Source organism: Malaclemys terrapin, chromosome 24 (assembly GCF_027887155.1).
Source record: "Malaclemys terrapin pileata isolate rMalTer1 chromosome 24, rMalTer1.hap1, whole genome shotgun sequence".
Lineage (NCBI taxonomy): Eukaryota > Metazoa > Chordata > Testudines > Emydidae > Malaclemys > Malaclemys terrapin.
In genome coordinates this window covers 7242213-7261349 of record NC_071528.1, presented here as the reverse complement: position 1 = coordinate 7261349, position 19137 = coordinate 7242213, and the positions used below count along the sequence as shown (strand labels likewise).

The following is a 19137-nucleotide window of genomic DNA, read 5'->3' as shown; positions in this document are numbered from 1 at the left end:
GGCCTAGGGAATCGCTCGCTCATACAGTTTTTAGTGGGGCAATCAGATGTTTAACTATTGTGTTTGGAGTCCCAGAGGAAAGTCTGATTTCCCATCACGTAGGCTGGAGACTAGGGACAGCAACTGAAATTAAAGAAACTGCCCTGTTCTGATATTTCAGTTGCTTTTGGCTCTATTGAAAATATTTATATTTTAACAAACAATTTCTCTCCGTTTTTTCTGAAAGCCCCAGTGGCTGGAGTCGGGTAATTACACAGGAATCTCTACTTCCTTTTTAAAAAGCCCCAAACTTAAGTTTCTAGTCGTCTTGTTTGGACAGAAAAGCTTGAAAAGATTAACCAGAAGCCCGGGAAGACAACCCAAACTTCTTCTTTTTTTTAAATGTCATGCCGTGTAAGCCAATTTCATGATTTTTGAATGCTTGGGATTGGCAATATAATGTTCTCCTGTTTTTGTGCTAATTGCTACCTGCACAGTTAAAGGTTTGCAGTAGTCTGTGTACATGCAAGTAGTCCCAGTGAGACCGGTGATACTACTCGGGTAGTAGGAAGGGTTTACAGGACTGAGACCTCCGTTTTTAGAAATATAGGCCCAGATCCTGGGCTGCATCCCGCCCAGCTCAGGAGTGGAGGTAAAAGTGGTATTAAACTTACCTTTTACACACTGCTGTGGGACCAACAGGCTGCTAGCCAGTGTCCCGCATAAAGTACAGTAGCCTCATGGAGTAAAGACCCTGTGGACAGCCGCCCACCCCCTATATTCACACACAGCAGGAGCCAATAGGGACGCTGCTATAGCAGCTGTCTCCTACCTAAGGATTCCCACATCCAGGAGGTGTCCTCAGGGTCCAGAACTCCTGGTTTTCCAGCTCTTTTGGCACCACCGGGCAGGGACCAAGATCTGGCCTAGGTACTGGCCCACAGAATCCCCACGATGTGGGTCGTATTACTGGAGGAACCTTGCTTTTTGCATTTCCCTGTTTTTAAAAACTATTATTTAACCGTGCAACAGAATTTTTGCATTAACGCCTTTTGGGGGGGTATTTAGTTTCCTTGTTTTGTTAAGGGGAGGGAAGAGAGGGGAAATTCTCATGGTTAATCATGTTAGTATTTAAATGTTCCCAGTTAAGCTTTCAAGTCCCCACCACAATAGGGTGGCAGGGGCAGATATGAGACGGAGTGAGATGAAAGGAGAGGGGTCATGGTGAGTTCCTTTGGTGCTGATTGGCTTTCAAGGCGGAGTTAACAGGGCAGCCGCACAGTTGTGAGCAGACCTTTACACAGCAAGGTGCCCAATTTTATCCCCCTTCCATGAGTAGCCCCATTGGCTTCAGTCGGACTCATGAGAATAAAGGTTAGAGGAGCAGGTCCTATGGTTGAAGTTCAGCCATTTGCGCCACCTGCAAATAAAGAACCTGCTCTTGCCACTAGGAAATAACGTCCGTTTTTTACCCTTCTGTAACTTGAGGGTCTGAAAACACTCGGCCCAATTCTCCCCTTGCAGCCGCTGTTGGAAACGGGGAGTTACAACTCACGTTAACAGTGTTCACGGCTATTCAGCACTATATGCAATAGCACTTTACAAACAGTCATTAATTAAGCACTTTGCACTATTGTGCTCTCAACAAGCTCCAGTTTGGGGAACGACCGTTTGACAGATTTTCAGTCCTGGCTTCCTAGCACCATATTCCTGGCAGGGTAGTCCCAACCCTATTGCTTTTCATAGGCTACTCCTTCACCCTTCCCATTTCCCATCCTATATCCCTGCTACGCATAACAGCTCCATGGATCTCTTGTTTCTGAGAGCAGCCAAGGCCGCAGCTGGATCTGTCACGAAAGGAAGCAAATGAGCGTCATGTTATTCTCTCTCTCGCTCAGAGTGAAGTCAGACCCTCTTCTGTCTCCCAGGCCTGAATCTGAAAGCTATGGTGGCATTAGCTTCCTGTGATTGGTTGATATTTTGCTCTGGCAGAAGTCAGCACCTGTTGCTGTATATTACTCTGTAGAGACTGAGCCAGACAAGAGGCTGAAGGAAAGACGGCTGCATTCAAGCCCTAGGTATGCCTTTTGTGGGATTTTAACTCTTTTAAGCAAATACAGGAAAACCCATGGCCACGGAATGCGCGCCTGGAGTCAGAAGTTAGTTGCTGGCTAGCCGGGGACAGATCTGTGTCTGGAAAGAGCCTGTAATTTCGCTATCTTGAAGGACCTGATGGAGAGGGGAAGGGGGCTATTTTTGGAAGCTTCTTTGGGGTGAGTTAGTGGAGTCAAACTTCAGTTCTTGGACCTGAGCTCATCTCTGAAAAGTCGTTGCTGACATGAAGGTAGAATTGTAGGATTATTTACATGTTATCTCCATGGTGTCCACAGACATGTTAGGTTCTTTACAGAGCTTTGCACTAAGGAGTATACAACCAACAGACCAAGTGTACGGTTGTGTGCAGGGGAAACACACCAGAAGCCATTCTTAGGTGAGTCTTTCCAGACCTTTTAAAAGGATTCAGAGAGCACAGTGGAGGAATGAGTTTGAATAGCAGAGACTATGCATGTGAGCTGTAATTACCACATTTGGCCTACGCTGTCGTCACAGTGTTAATATCTTACCTGCTACTTTGTAAAATGCTTTGAGAGCTCAGAGATCTGACCCATGAAACCCAATTCTGTTCTACTGGCTGATGGAACCTGTTCTAGGACCATTTTGACCATCTACGCTGTTGACCCAAGCTGTCACCTTAAGCTACGTCGCTTTATGGAGGCAGGGATATATGATGGGTGTGAATGGGGGTCCACAAGGTCCCTAATTCAGCTATTAGAATCCTGGAACAATGGTGTCCGTGTGTAAGCACACGCTCCCTCCCAGCCCAGAAGTTCTGTCAGGTGTGGTACGGCATAAATGGACCAGGTACCAGCCATTAGTGAGCGTGGAGCTTCAGGGTATCCATGAACCACATCTAGTATTGGCTCCTGGTTTGGAGCAGTGTCACACTCCTAGTCCGGTTGAACATGTACTGGAGTTGGGAGGCAGGAGCAGTCAGTGAACTGGCTGAGGAGAGGGAGAAATTCCAGCCGGGCTCAAGTTCTGTCATCACCTCCCTTACCGCTGTCTGAAAAAGGAGGTTTTCTGCAGATTGAGCAGAGCAGCCGCAGCCCAGGACGGGAGAGGAATCGATGACTCAGCGCTGAACTGTTGAGACTAGAAAGGTGCTTCTGTTAAGTCATCAGTTTCCCTTCCTGGTAGACAGCAGCTTCACTCTCCTATTTGCACAAAGCTTCCTGCTCCAGCAGCATCAGCCCAGCTTGGGCACAGGGTGAGGACAAGGGCTTCATTGTTATAACAGAGGGACACAGAGGGCAACTGGGGCCCTTCACGGCTTCAGGCATCCCCCTGTGGCGACAATCTTCGCAACCAAAGGCTGGGGCGGTGCCTAGGACAGGTATTGGAGCTGGGGATTGGTTTGCTATTGGGAGACTCTACCCAGAGACAAGGCAGTCATCCCAGAACGGGGAGTGAGCCCAGAATTTCAGAACTCACTGTGCAAACCCTGCTTTAGGAAGAGTCCAACTCTGAACCTCCTAACAGTTAATGTATGTACCTGATGCATCCTGACAGCCCGCTAGCCTTAATCCATTGACAATGGGGAGCACAGAAGATTGCATTGGGGAGCAGCAGCACTGAAAGTGTTAATTGCTTTGGGGTTAGCGCATGTGCCATTAGAACACTGGCATTCTGTTAACGATAGCAGCCCTCCCTTTCTACAGCCCCTTGCGCCTCAAAGGGTTTTGCTTCACCTATCCCTGCAATGCAGCTGTCTCCGGGGTGGAGCGCTGCAGCTGTTTAACAGTACGCAGCAACGCTGCCCAACAGTTAAGAGCAGGACGCAAAGCAGAAGTGGAATTTGAGGGGGAAGTTAGAGAGACAGTGGCACTACCCAAATTGGAAGTTGTTCAGAACACCATGGTTTACACCTCTATTTTTAGAAAATTGCCATAGGATCTTTAATGATGACACATGGGCTGGATCTCAGTTTTACGTATCCAGATTCCAGTAGAACGTGGGCATTTCAAGTGGGGTGCGCCGTTAACAGGGTCTTAAGGACCGATGGCATTTTCCTGCTGTGATCCATGGAATCTTGATCCTTTAAACATATAGACATTTGTAAGATTTCTGGTCTAATGGGCTGAGCACAAGACTGGGAGCCAGGAAATTCCTGAGACGTAATCCCAGCGCTGGCACTGACTCCTTCTGGGGCTGAGTCACTTAACCTCTCGGTACCTCGCATTATTCCTCTTTAGAGTAGGCCTGGCCCGCAGCAGGGTTGTGAGAGGGCTTTGAGATCCTCCACGGAAAGGCTCTCTGGAAGGGCTGTGGCTGGGATTGCTTGTACAGCAAGTCTAGCGATTGCTTGCAGCAATGTATTCACACATGGATGCCTGCGTCATTCAGGCACTCCACCTGAATTCCATTGTCTTGGACGCCCATGCTCCCCCTTGCCAGCTGTGTTGTGTGCCGAATGCAATGCATTTGTTTTCCCCCCTCTCTATTTTGCAAGGCTCCCTGGAAGTGACATGGCAACAGGCACCTGTGAGGTATTGGAGAGAGACCTGGAGTGTCCTGAGGCCATAGAAGAGTTGCCAGTGCTGGCAGAGAGAATTCCAAGGCTCTCGAGGGAGGACGTGAGAAAAGGTACCTCATCCCTACGTTGACACCGGAGGCCATACTAGGAGGACTTTCCCAGCAGTGGATGCACTGGCTAGTCTTGCCTCCAGGGAGTTAAAAGGCAGTTGGGCTGTGCTGATACCATTGGAAATGTTCCTTGACGTGTCTTGTGAGGGGATTATATGCTTAAGATCTTGATCTTTGCAGTGAGAACGGCTTATTGAAAATTATGAAGTGACCTTAGAACTTGCAGAGAGCTTAGTGCCGGCTTTTAGAGATGTGCTAAGATCCATGTCAGGAATGCAGGCATCGGACTATTTGCCTTATTCTTTAAAGGTGACCTCTAAAGGAGAAGCTATGAGATTTTTATACCCCGTTTTGCTTCTTTGTGTAGCATTGCATTTAATTAAAAGCCCAACAGAAGATTTTAAACGTTCTCTTTTCTGCTTATACTAGAAATTCAGGGCCGTTGCACCCTATTTCCTAGAACACTGTATGGATGTCTGGGGAACTAGGAGGTTTAAAACATAGATAGCAAGATAGCAACATTGGAGTGAGAGGAGAAGTCTTTTTTATTCAGACTGCATAAAATATTTTGGATTGTATGATTCTGTGAATGCCTCTTACTCAAACCCTGACAAACAGTTGGGAGAAAAGCTCTTTTGTTAAAGATTCTTCATATTTGCATCTTTAATCAGAGAGTGGTTCCAGTCTATATCTCTAGGTCTTCGTTGGTTTCTGCAAGACCAGGTTTAACATTCCTGATATTTCTAATGCAGAACACAAGTAGAATTTTGTAATTATTAGTAAATACATTCAGCCTTCTTTACACATCAGAAAGAAAAAAGGGAAAAATTCAATTGTTCTGCTCTTGACATGACCTTTTAAATTACATTTCCGGAATCTGTATTTTCTTACTCTTCACTGGTCCATGACTAGTGCTAAGGGGTGGAGGTGGGGAATCTTACTGGTCCTGAAAATCTTTAGTAGCCCACAGCTTAAAAAATTCCAGAGCTTTGATGAACCTTTACACATACCATATGCAATTCAGATCCAATCCGGCCCCTCACTGAAATGAAGGGAATTTTGCCATTGACTTCAATGAGAGCAGGATGGGACCTTTAAATACTGTCGATTTCCCCAGGATAGATAGAGCCTCATTAAATTGAGGCATTATTTTAATGAGTTTGTATTGAACTTTGACACATGCCAAACCAATGGAAATAGAAAATGACAGTGAAGAGCTAACCAAGGAGACGCCCCATCATCGTATTTACTGTATCAAGCCACCGGAGAAATCCAATTACCAACCGGCTTTTTCTTTTACACTTCGTTTGTGACGGGGTGTTAACAGCCACAGTCTCAAGATCCAGTAATAAGGACCCGGCTTTCAGAGGCGCTGAGCGTCTGCCTCCAATTGCTCAGGCCCTGGGACGACAAAAGCTGGGATTCCAAGCTGCCCTCCGATGGCAGAGAGCCCCGGGCTGGGGCTGCTCCGGCGCTCCAGTTAGCGGGCTGTAAACGTAGCTGAGAAAGTAGGTTGGGAGAGTCAGATGATAGATCCTGACCCCCGGGGTCTCAATCTGCTCTGACTAGATATAAACGGTATCTTCCACTGGAAAACAAGAATTCCCAGCTTCCCGGGGGGTTATTGTCATCTTCCGTAGCACAGGGGATTTCTGAGATCTCGGCTCTTGGTTCCTCAGGCTAACTGTATTTTAGATCACCGTTTCAGGAATGACGACAGCCAGCATCCAGTGTCCTTTTCTAGCCTTGCTGAGACGCTGTTTTCAGGGGATTCTTGTGCATCTCAGGCTCCATCAGGTTAGAAAGGGAGGCCCTTAGCCATTGCCGGTCAGTTTGAAAGACAAAGGGACAGAAGAGCCTACTGCACTGTTGCACCTGTGGCTGCAGTTTCTAGCACCACCTGATGTTGACCCTGTTTTTGGCGCATCCCTGGAGCAGAGCAGGAAGCCAGGATGCCTGGTCATCAGATAAATGTGTTTTGCGGGTGACATCAGTTTCTCCCTCCGCTTTTTTTTTTTGGCTGGGAGGCCCAGGGAGTTTGTCCCATCACTTTCACTAGCCTGGTGCTTGCCAGCTCCAGGTTCCATTCCTACACCCAGATTTCTCATTTGAAGGCCAATTGGGCTGCTGCTGTGAAAGGGAACTTTCAGTGTGGCACGAGAGAACTGGCTTTTAACTCCTGCTTACCACGTCTCATTATAAGTGTGAAAACCTGCCTTGCTGAGCGATTACTGATTTGAGAAAAGCACCCAAACATCTTCCCCAGTAATTGCATCCGCTTCACTGCACAACATAGCACTACTTCATCCCTGGGATCCTGCACGAATTCATGGGCCGCGGTAACAGTTTTCAAGTACATAAAAGGTTACAAGGAGAAGGGAGAAGAATTGTTCTTCTTAACCTCTGAGGATAGGACAAGAAGCAATGGGCTTAAATTGCAGCAAGGAAGGTTTAGGTTGGACATTAGGAAAAACTTCCTGTCAGGGTAATTAAACACTGGACTAAATTGCCTAGGGAAGTTGGGGAATCTCCATTAGTGATTTTTAAGAGGTTAGACAAACACGTGTCAGGGATGGTCTAGATAATACTTAGTCCTGCCATGAGTGCAGGGGATTGGACTACATGACCTCTCTAGATCCCTTCCAGGCCTACAATTCTGTGGTCTATATAGAGGCTAGGACCTTTGGGTCCAGACGCATAGCTCCTTGAGTTAAGGGACAATTTATTGATATAGTAGTAGTAGTAAGGCTTTTATCTTCTCTGCAGGCCGGCCACTAGGTGGCAAGATGATCACATGCTATGAGCCCCTCATGCTGTCCATACTTTGTTTTATTTTGCTTGTCCTTGTTTTTAACAGATGCTGAAGTGCCACAAAGCGAAGAGGAAGTAAACAGTAGCTCACACGTAAGTAGCATCTATCTAGTAATCCTGTTTATAACTATCTCCAGACTTAAGTTCACGGTGCTGAAGGCCCGGGCTATGTGACACTGGATGTTTGGAACAGCCCTTACAGTCTACAAGAAAGGCAGCAGAGGCCTGGTCTTTGGATCCTGGGGAGCAGGGTGGGCCTACTACCCCTTTCCCAAGATTTGCCTGCATACTTGGTACATCCAGTTAAATCAGCAGCAGGGCCTTGGATTCTTATGATTCTGATAGATTAAATTAGCACTGGTGAGAGGCGCTGGATTGACAGCCCGGGAGAGTGAAGGCCTCAGGTTGCCCACAGCGAAGGTGCAGGTGCAGGGCAAGCATCCACTGTATTGTCGTGACAATGTGCCTTAACTCTGGCCAGGAGGGGCTGCCCCTTTAGGTAGGAGGGGAGTCCCATGGCCTACTCAATCCTGGGCCTCGGACTGCCAATGAGGGGGGGCGGTTGTGAGGTGTCTGTTGGGACTCAGCTCACTTCCTATCAATCATTTAACACAGGCCACCAAGCCGCCATCAGATGGAGCTTACCAAGCTGGGCTGGACCTAGACATGAAAGGCTCCATAGCTCATTGCCCTGATCCCTCCATTCCCTGGGGGGGGGGAAGAGCTCTTGGCATGTGCTCTCAAAACCTCTGCTTCATCAGCTTCAGGACTTCTACGGGAGTAAGGACATACAGGCTCAGATCCTCCCTGGTATTTAGGCACCTAACTCCCATTGATATCAGTGGGAACCTAAATACCTCTGAGGCTCTAGGCAACAGTGCCTCAGAAGGCCTTATAGTAGAGGAGGAAAGCAGCAAGGAGACCATTGCTTGTTACTTGTAGGCATAAGACATAGCTTGGCTCAGGGAAACAGGGAGGAAGAGACCAGTCACAAGTGTGGAAAATGGCCTCCCATAAACTAATAGGGCTATGGGGTTAGGCTCAACTTGGCGTTGTGTGAGGCAGTGGGAGACAAGAGGCTGGCCAGGAAGATCACCATTACTAAGCATCCAACAAGCAGCGGAATGTGCAGAGGAGTGTGTTAAAGATTATTGAAGAGCGGGGATGTTGGGTGCAGGTGCTTAGGGGTGCTGATGCAAAGGAGAGGTTGGGAAGCAGACGCAGATGTTCTGGGGGGTGATAGAGGAATTTCTGGGCTGATAGGCTGGGCTTGTGGGGAGTTGCTGAAGGTACCACGGTGAACATGATAATGGAAGAAATAAAACTAGGAGCATGTAGTTGGAAGACAGGAGTGAGAGGAGACCAAATCAGACCTCCTGTCTATTTCATCCCGTAACAGAGGAGCAGGAGAGAACTCACTGAAATGAAAGGGAAGCCAATCTGCAGGAGAGAAAACCGTCTTTAGAACATCACAGTGATCAGGTTAATCACTACCACTGCCCCCTGGTGGCCCATCAGGGCACAACTCACCCAACCACAGGTTTCCGCTGGTAGGTCACTGTCTCTCACAGGGTCTAACATAGCAGTGCATTAACCCTCCAGCCAAGGCACACTTCAGTCCTTTCCAGGATATTAAGGTCCAAAGAAATCAGGAAAAAACACAACTCAAAACAGGGAAATGCCGCAAACCTTCAGCAGGACCCTACCCTTCTGTTCAAGGCTTGTTTTCCAATAACCAGTACTCCCGCCATTCTCCTAAGGGTGGGTTCATCCCTTATCCACCCAGCAAGCTACCCCAGTCTCTGGGCTGTAAGCAGCCTTCTCTCACAGCAGGAGAAGCGGAGCTCTGCAGTACTTCTGGGTCATCCCTGCCTTGGGCTCGGTCTCCTTCTTTTAACCCCTCTCTCCATGCCAGCAATTCACGGCAGGGATATTGGGGCAGGGTCAGTTGGGTCTAGTGACACTAACTAAGATAAAACCATAAAAGAAATCAGTCCTCATGGTGTAAACCAATCCTCAGAGGGGGTCAGGACTGACTGCTTTTTCACAGTTCGATGAATCATGAGGGTTTTCCACCTTCCCCTGAAGCATGTGACATTGGCCACAGTCAGATCCAACCTACAGGACTGGCTGGCCTATTGGCTTTATGCAGGTGAGGAAATTCCAATGTTCCCCACTGGGAACAAAAGCAAGAGTCCTTGCTGTGGGCAACATTTAGCTGGAAACGTGGCCTCCGCGGGGCTTTGAGGGGAATCACAGCCCACCCGTGTGCAGTCAGAGCCAAGGGTATCATGATTCAGCTGTTGCTGTCACTGATCTCAGTTGACTGGCAGCTCTCCCCCATCTGCTAGGAACTGGTGCCTCTGACACATTTATTCATGAGTCAGTCGTACTGCACCTCTGCAATCTGATTCATGGGGGAACCCTGGTCTCTCTGTACCCTAGCAGGAAGGGACTAGACCCAGAACCAGGCCTCGGTGCCTAATTTATCTGCGTATCTAAGCTCCCTCTCTCCAAAGGATACGTTGTCCTCTGGGCAGACACGTCAACGCGGATTAGCGGCTGCAGCGAAGCAGCTCTGCAGAGCGCTTGTGCTCAGCAAAATGCCTTTTGCCAAAGGTTTGGCTCCCGTTCACGTGCCAGGGATTGAATCACATAAATAAAATGAACCAACAAGAGCGTGATTGTATCCCGAGCTCAGCACGGCCCTGCTTCCCCACACAGCCCCTGCCAGTTTCCACAGGAGGCCGGGCAGAGATTGATAGGGCTCTCTGGGGCGGAGTGGGACACTGCCGTGGGGGGTATTGTATAATGCAGGAGTGTTTCAGATGCAGAGCTAATACAGAAGGGGATTCTAGTAGATCTCTCACACTGCGGCGGATACACGAACCCTGTCAGGTTCAGCTTCGTAGTCATCAAGCAAAATGTCGAGCCTGTGAGATTAGACAGAGTCTGGTAATGAATATTTCCCCTACCCCTGAGTTTTCATCCTTTGTGCTGTCATCTCTTCTCTGGCTTCCAGGCTTTGACACGCAACGAGCACTTGTTGGCAGGCACCGTACCACCACCACTGGCTCCTCAGCGTGCCATGGCCCACAGAGCTTGGCAGGCCCTGAATAGGGCCCCCTCAGAACAGATCCGTGGGTACAAACATGGCCCAGCACAGTCATTAGCTAAACTGCCCATGTGCAGCATAGAGACTAGAACTGCTCCCAAATCTAGGCTTTGTCACTTGACCTAAGGGAGAACCTCCAACAGCTGGCATTAGTATTAAGGTTGTATCCTCTCTAGGTAGAAGTCACTAATGGGCCTCATAATTGACTACATGTGAGTGAGTCTGATTCTCTCCAGCAGAGGGCAGTGGTGCACCCCCCCATCACATAACTAACTACAGCCCCCTCTGTCCTTGTTCCCTTCATTAGACCCACTTACAAACCTCTCCCGTCCTCTCTGCCTGCCAACAACTCTTCCCTACTGGAGGAACACTCTGTAAACACGAGAGCTGTGCGCAGCCCGACCAGCCTTGCTGGGAACTGCATTGCGGGCTGTTACGAGTCCCACAGATTGTCCAGTTCATCCACCTCTGGGGTGGAGCGCAATAAGTCCTCCTCCATAGTTTGTCAGGAAGTGGAGAAGAATACGGTGCTGATAGATGGAATCAGTCCTTCTTAAACAGGAGGTGTTGGCTAAAGAAAATGGTGACGTGCAGACAGACAAACAGCCAGGGTTCCACACAGATTGAGTCCCATCTGTGTCTCTTCTTAGCTAGGCACCATGTCTTGTTTAGAAGTCTGTGCAGGCAGCATATAGAGACATCTGGGGGAGGAATAATATCTTGCAAACATCATTACAGATAATTGTAGCTTGTTGCTGAGGGGATTACAGCCAAACTGTCTCTGGTTTGGAATGTAGCAAACACCAGGGTAAAAGCCTCCACTGTTGTGATGACCAGAACTGGTCAGGGCCTTGGTTTTACATGTCATCTGAACCCCCACTCCCCACCCCGGCATTTTGCTCAATAAAGTATCAGAAAGAAGAGTGCTGCTACCTATCAAGTAATTTCCTACAGGAGCTGGGTGTTCTTCGAGGTCTCCTGTCCCAGGACCTGACCCAGCTCAGTCCTATTTAGCTTTCAGGAGCTGGTGTGATCACAGTACCCTTGCCATTTTTAGCTTAGCATAGTTGTATATGTTCATCTTCTTTCTAGCCACCTGTCACATCCCTGGCTGAACTGTCCTAATGTAATTGTCTCAATAATGTCCATCAGCGGTGAGTTCCATAAGTCAATACGTAGAAACATATTTCTTGTTTCCCATATTCATGTCTTCTGTCTTTTAATCGTGTGACGGCCAAGGTACCAGGCACTGAACTAGGGACCTCCACAGAATACAAGCACAAGCTGTTGAGTAAACCAGCTTCCCAGCGAGGGCTCTAGCAGCCACCTGCCCTTTCGATTGGGGACAGAAGGGGCCCTAGAACACAGGCCCCAGTGACTTACAACGGCGCTGCTGGTTTTTTCTCCATAATAGTTGCAGACAGATCCCCGAGCTGTTTTGCGTCTCTCCCCCGGCTGCTTTGGCCACGTGACCCATTCACTTTCCTTCATCTTTCAGGGGATAGAGAAGGAGGAGAGGAACACGCTGCACGTCATCGAGAAGGATCTAGATGAGTTTGTGGAAAGCATAACGGACACACCAGTCGTCACGGAGAAGACCGTGACGAGGGTAGAAAGGGTGGAGGAGACAGCCAGCTCTGCTTCGCCACAAGGTACACTCATCCGCATTTCTCCTATCAGCGCAGGAGCACTGACCCCTCAAGCATGGTGATAGAGCTGAGTTCTCTTCTCCAGCATCCCAGTCCAATTCCATAGGGAGCTGCAGGTATCCACCACCTCTGAAAACCAGGCCGCTTATTTAGCTGCTAAACTTTAGGGCCCCGCTTTTGAAAATTTTGACCTAAGTGACTTGCCCCTCTTGAGTCACCGGAGAGACTGGAACAGAACCCAGGAGTCTGGACTTTAGATATCCAGCCGGCCCCCTGCTCGGCAGTTTATAGTAGGCCCATTTTGAACCTTGGTGGTAGAGCCACACGAAATTGCAGTTGTCACAGCTTGATTCCCTCCCCGCAGGGGGACCCAGTGAACCCCAGGGGGAGCTGGGAGTGAGAATCCCCTTATTTCCTCCCCTCCTTATGCGCCCAACCCTGCAATGGGGCCACTCTCCACTGGCTGGGATACAACTCAACAGACAGGAGTCCCTTGGGATTGTACCATTGTGTCTCCTTTGTGATCAGACTAGGTGATGTTAAGGGATCCCCGTTCCCCCTCTTAGCCCATTCCGCCAGGTCAGGCCTGCCCCCCTACTGTAACACCACTTTCTTTGTGTCTCGTAAGTTCCCAAGACCCTTCCAGTGAAAAGGCAGGCCGAGCCCCGCACCATTGGCCCCATGAAGGAGAAGGTCCCCTGGGAGGGGCTTACCCTCAACAAGTGCATTCTCATCGCCTCCTTTGTCGCTCTGCTAAGCATGGGCTTCCAGGTCTTCCAAGGTGAGCAACGTCAGAGCAGCGAGGCTGGGAGCTGCGCAGTATCAAGGGTTCTCCTGGGGATCATCCTGTCCCCGGGGGAGGGGGGGTGCTGGGCCTGGAGACTGACCCCCCTTTTCATACCCAGAGGGCTCAGGAGTGAAACACATTCCTGGGGCAGAGTGGGGGAAGCTAGCTCTGCGGCTGACCACGGAGCGTGTTCGTATTAGCGCTGCCACCTAGACCCCGGGGTGCTAATCACACAGCAAGCGCCATCTCTGCCTCAAAGAGCTTACAGTCAGAACAGACACGCCGGGTGGGAGGGGAAACAGAGGCACAGAGAGCGAAGGGACTTGCCCAAGCTGGAATAGCAGGCCTGCGGCAGAGCTGGGGCTCCGGACTCCTAGCCCCGCGCCCATGGATTCTGAGCAGATTTGAAGCCAGCAGCAAACTCCTGCTGCAGCTAAACGTGTCGCGCAGGGGCCGTGCTGGGTCCTTGGGCTGGCCCAGGACAGATCCTGAGCGGCAGGAGCAGCTTGGGGGCCTTTCCTGTCATTTGCCGGGGCTGAGTCTCCTTCAGCAGCGTTCTCGCCGCCTGGAAGCAAAGGCTTTAACTGTGAACTGGAAACATGTAAATTAATCTGCTTGGAGCCCAAACCCTTCACCACATCTCGGTGCAGGCAGGAACCAACCAGCTCCAGAAGCTCCTCCAGCACTTACCGGTTACTCATTCCTGCCGCCCTAGCTAGCCACACCTAGATCCAGGGGGCAGCATTGGCAGCCGAGGCCCCACCAGCCGTACTGGGGCCTGGCGGTAAAAGGGGACTCAGTCTGGGCATCCAAAACCAGAGGCCCCCACCCGTAGTGGGCATGCTGAAAACGGTGCCAGTCCTCACTCTGGGCCTTAGTTTCCCCCCCATCTGTAAGACAAAGGATAAATGATAGTTCCCTGCCTATCGCCCAGGACTTGTCTACATGGGGACGCTAAGGAAAATTAATCCAAATTAAGCAAAGGTGTAAATTTAAAGTGGATTAGTTAAACTATATTAAATCCTTGTGTGATTATCTTATTCAGACTTAATTCACTTTGGAAATGAATTAAGCAAACTCTGATAAAGGCCATTTTTTCCTGAATAAGAGCCTCCACACAGCAATTAAATGTGGTTTAACTAATCCACTTTAAAAATTAATGTGGATTAATTTCCTGGATTCAGAGTAGCAGCCGTGTTAGTCTGTATCCGCAAAAAGAACAGGAGTACTTGTGGCACCTTAGAGACTAACACATTTATTCGAGCATAAGCTTTCGTGGACTTCTTCGAGTATCCCGTAATGACAAGCCTCCACAAGGGGGAGTGAAGGCAAGCTTCGGTCCTGCACTTCACGAGCCCTGGATATTATAGATCTAGAAACAAAATGGATCCACAGCACCTGCTCAGATCTGAACCAGCATGTCCTCCTTGATCAGGCAGTTCTGGGTCAGGCGTTTGGCTTGAGCCTGTTTCTAATGCATTCCCCATTGAAGTGTAACCAGCTCTGGGGTGGACAGCAGCAGCTGTGAACCAGCACACAGGAACACTGCACAGTCTTTCCCTTTGGGTATCTCCAAAGGGCTGACCTTGCCCACTCTCTCCCCGTTTCCAGATAAGGTGACCAGATGTCCCGATTTTATGGGGACAGTCCCAATTTTTGGGTCTCTCTTATATAGGCTCCTATTACCCCCCACCTCCTGTCCTGATTTTTCACACTTGCTGTCTGGTCACCCTATTCCCAGATGTCATCGACGCAGACGAGGTTCCCAAAGCAGAGCCCAGACTGTGGGCCCAGCCTGCGCGCAGCCTTCCCGAGGATGGTGCCGGCGAGAGGGTAAGGCGAGGAGCCACAGTGCAGGAGGGGCCTTGGAGACACCATCTCCGAAAAGCAGCCACTGGGCTCCGGGGGGCGAGGTTTTAACTCTGCCCTCCACTAGTGATCGCAGTCACGTGCTGGGCTAGCGGTCGTGGCAGCGAAACCCATGTGTGGCACCATGTCAGGGAGGGAGCTGGGGGGGGGGCACCATCCTCTCCTCCCCCCCTTCCCCCCCTGCAAACCAGAGAAAATCAGCCAACACGTCACTGAAGCCCTCGAGGCCCCGAGAAGGGCTTTCACCTTGCACAGGGCCCATCCTGCAGGCCTTCCTGACTGCTTGTGGGAGTCCCATTGAAATCAGGGGGTGACTCCCAGGAGAAGGGCTGCAGGGGTAGGCCACAGCCACCTGGAGCCTTGGGACCCATTTAGAGAGAAGGAGCCAGGCCAGTCTCAGCTCATTGGGCCCAATCCTGCGAGACACAGGCCCCTGCACCACTGGAGTAGATGGGAACTGAGGGCACTTTACGTCACCCAGGGACACTCGCCATGTCCCAGAATCAGGCCCAGCTTCAGTAAATGCTGAGCGGTAGACGGGAGCTCGAGAGCCCACGGCTGTGGTGTTTGAGGCATTGCCGACAGCCCTGGCCCCAGGCACCCCCACGCCAGGTCACTGCTAGTGCAGATGGGACCGTCCCAGCCCCTCTTGATAACAGGTAGGTCGGCCCTGCAGGCACTAGGGAGCTCTGAGCTTGTCTGGCTGCTGCCCCGAGTGCCCGGGGGCCACAGACCAGCTTGGTAGGTCACATGCCACGCCAGAGCAGGGCCAAGGCTCTCTGTAAACAGGAGGGAACGAGGCAGGGTCCTGCACGGAACTGCTCGTGTCTTCTTTAAAGATGGAGTTCGCGCCAGCTGTCCTGGCAATGGCCGGACAGACAGACAGACGAGGGTCTTGGCGCCCTGGGCTGGCCCTGGACCCGGTGGTAAGAGCGGGCCCGTTGCCTTGCGCTGCTGTCCCCTGCAGGGAGAGCTGTGGTTTTTCAAGAGTTGGTTGAGCTGGTTGGAGCCGGAAGAAGCAGACGCTCCTGAAGCCAAGGTGGAAGGAATGCAGCAGGACTCCCCAGGCAGGGCAGAGCCGAGAAGGGGCCAGAAGCCGAGCGCGCTGGAGAAGGAGGTAGAGAAGCCCAGAGAGAGTGTGGTGGCTCAGCCGGAGAGAGGTGTCAAGAAGGAGATGAAGCCCAAGGACAGGCCCCCAGAGGACCAGGCCAGCAAAATGCACAGGGCGCCCCTAGCAGGCTCTGAGGAGGAGGAGGAGAAGGAGGAGGGGCAGCAGCGCAGCAGCAAGAGAGCCCGTGGGGAGGGGAAGGAGGGCAAGCGGAGGGAGGGGAAGGAGCGGGGGGAGTGGCCCAGGCGGGACGAGGGGAAGGGCCGCCACCCCAAGCCTGACTCACCACCCCAAGGGCCAGGCCGCAAGGAGCACCGGCATGACGAAAGCGGGAAGCGGGACTCTAAGCAGCACAAGGGCCGGAAGCCATGGGAGCAGCACAAGTTCAAGGAAGGCAAGAGGCATGACTGAGAACCTGGCCCCTTGCATCTGAATATTCTTGAGCAATGGGGTTGAACAACACTAAATCTGGGGGCACCCAAATTCCCTGCCCTCCAAGGCTCCAGCCTGAAGGCAGCACGTAATCAGCCCAGCACCAGCCTTTCCTTTCATCCCCAAGAGCCGCGCTCACGTGTGAGATTTGCTGGCCATTGTTTTCTCCTCCATAGACATCGCTTGTTTGCTGAGTTCCCCAGGAATTACACACACCTGCCATTGATAACCCCGCCTGTGGTTACAGAGAAGCAGCGTGGTTGTGTGCTTAGAGCCACAGACTGGGTGGTGGGAGATCTGAGTTCTGGTCCCAGCTCTACCACTGACTTGCTGGGTGGGGCTGGGCAAGTCATGTCACTTCTTTGTGCCTTGTGTTTCCCCAGCTGTAAAATGGGGATGATGATACTTCGCTATGGCCCAGAGGTTGCTGTGAGTGCAGGTGAGAAGCTTTGAGATCCCTGCATCAGTGCTGTGTATCACTGCTGGAGTGGGAGTGCAGCCGGTCTGTCATGGGCCTTAGGTGCAAATTTGGACTCCCCGGAATTCGATGCTTAAAGGAGAGCTGAAAAGGGGGGATGAGTTTGTCCTTTCTTGCTTCATGAGAGGTCCCCCAGCCCCACCAGAAATATTTTTCTGCTTGTTTTTTGACCTTACAAATAATCAGACTGTCCAGGTAGTGCTGGAAGACTCTTTGGAGGTTTTGCATGTACAAAGAGCTCTCTTTGACACAGATGTCAGTTTTTCACCTGGAAAGCTTTTCTCTCAACTGTTTGTCAGACATCTGAATTAAATTGGTGTTAACAAAACCAAACCAAAAGACAAAGGTTCTAACAGCCTGAATAGAAATCCCATTCCCTGCCAATGATTCAGGTTTCAGACCTCCATGGTGCCCACGATGCTACAATCCTACTCATTTTCCAGTCATCCCTAGAGACTTGAAGGAAAGCTGAAGGTCTAATGGCAAAGCCAAGCAGGTGGGTGCTGGGGTGGGGGAAACCTTCTAGTTTTCCTTCTAAGACAAGAGCAAAAAAGGCACAACCCCCTATTTTCCTGTGCGGCCCCGTTCAGTGGCAGTTTGAATGTCTAGAAACACAAACAAAGTGCGCTATTTTTCAATGCTTTAGTAAGAACAGAAGAAACATTGCAGCCCCAAACAGCTGAGGTAAATAGTTTATTCTGACCTCTACTGAGTTAGCAAAAATGTCCTTTTTAACAATGTATTAAATTGAATGGTTTCAAAAACAAATCTGGGTCAAGGTTTATATCAGTTTGGGTGAATCTTCGCACTGGATGGAAACAGCCCCATCCACCAGGAGACAAAACTGCAGCCGTTCAGTCACAGCTGAATGATTAAAAACCAAAGCTGCCAATGTTAACCTGACACGATGAGCCCAGGCCTGCTCCCCTGGGAGTCACTGGCCGTGGGACTTTGCCAGCGTCCTCCCTCGGGTTGGAGTTACTGTTCTGTGGCATGAGGTGGCAGCGGCTGCCCAAGATTCATGCTAGACTGCTACAGCAGAGGGGGCTGCACGTCAGGCCTAGGGGCTTTGTGAATAGCCAGGGCCTGCGGCAAGGGAGGGGGACGGAGCTGCATCGCAGAGCTGCAAGAGGGGCCCAGCGCTGGCATAGCAGGGGGTGCGCCCCTCCCGCAGCAAACAAACAGCAGAGCACTAGGTGCATGGCTAGGGTTACCATCTTTAACAAATTAAAAAAGAGGACCCTCCACGGGGCCCTGGCCCTGCCCATTTCCCACCCCAGCCCCGCCCAACTCCGCCCCTTTCCTGCCCCAACCCCGCCCTAACTCCGCCCCCTCCTCCCTCCCACTCCCAGCCATGCAAAAAGGGCTGCCCGAGCGCTACCGGCTTCACGGTTTGCTGGGCAGCCCCCAGCCCCTGCGCCCCCGGCCGGCGCTTCCCCAGCGCAGCTGGAGCCCGGGAGGGGAAGCGCCCAGCCGGGGGTGCAGGGGCTGGAGGCTGCCCGGCAAACCGTGAAGCTGGTAGTGCTCGGGCTTCGGGCAGCCCCTATGCCTCCGGACCCTGCGCCCCCGGCCGGGCACTTCCCCTCCCGGGCTCCGGCGGCGCAGGGTCCAGAGGCACGGGGGCTGCCCAAAGCCCATAGCGCTCGGCTCTTAAACAGAGCCGAAGAGTCGGGGAGGAGCAGAGCCACCGCGGCCGGAGGCTCTGCTCCTCCCCTGACTCTTCGGCTCTGTTTAAGAGCCGAGCTGCCCCAGCACTAGCGGCTTCGGGCAGCCCCCGTGCCTCCGGACCCTGCGCCACCGGAGGGGAAGTGCCCGGCCGGCATTTTCCCGGACATGTTCGGCTTTTTGGCAATTCGCCCCGGACAGGGGTTTGAGTGCCGAAAAGCCGGACATGTCCGGGAAAAAACGGACGTATGGTAACCCTATGCATGGCAGAGGCCTGTAACCAGAGCTCCCCATCAGCATCCATGGAGTTGCACAAGCTCCGGGTCACTCGGGGATTCTGCACCAAGGGGTTGATTGTGAGTTGCACCCCAGTAAAGCCCTGGCTGGGCTGGGGAGGGGGTGTGCCCACCACCCCTGTGATAAGTGAGGGAGGGTCCCCAAAGCCCTGGTGAGCAGATCTTCCCTTCTCTTGCTCTGCTCTCGAGGAGCCGCCTGCCCAAAGCATTGCTCCAAAGCACTGGTTCTCAACCGATTTCCCAT

At 51.4% G+C, this 19137-nt stretch overlaps 1 protein-coding gene across 1 annotated transcript; it reads left to right on the top strand.

Annotated features, from left to right (window-relative positions):
* Positions 1-3562: 3562 nt before the first annotated feature.
* Positions 3563-17700, top strand: JSRP1 (junctional sarcoplasmic reticulum protein 1). Its single transcript, XM_054013859.1, has 7 exons — positions 3563-3584; positions 4550-4683; positions 7541-7587; positions 12108-12261; positions 12887-13039; positions 14787-14878; positions 15882-17700. Coding segments are annotated over exons 1-7 (1134 nt in total). The 5' UTR covers positions 3563-3582; the 3' UTR covers positions 16434-17700.
* The last annotated feature ends 1437 nt before the right edge of the window (positions 17701-19137 follow it).

Excerpts from the sequence above, each read along its gene's own strand:
- JSRP1 (XM_054013859.1), top strand. Across the intron at positions 4,684-7,540 it reads GAGGGAGGACGTGAGAAAAG|ATGCTGAAGTGCCACAAAGC; the intron begins GTACCTCATCCC and ends TGTTTTTAACAG. Across the intron at positions 13,040-14,786 it reads GGGCTTCCAGGTCTTCCAAG|ATGTCATCGACGCAGACGAG; the intron begins GTGAGCAACGTC and ends CCCTATTCCCAG.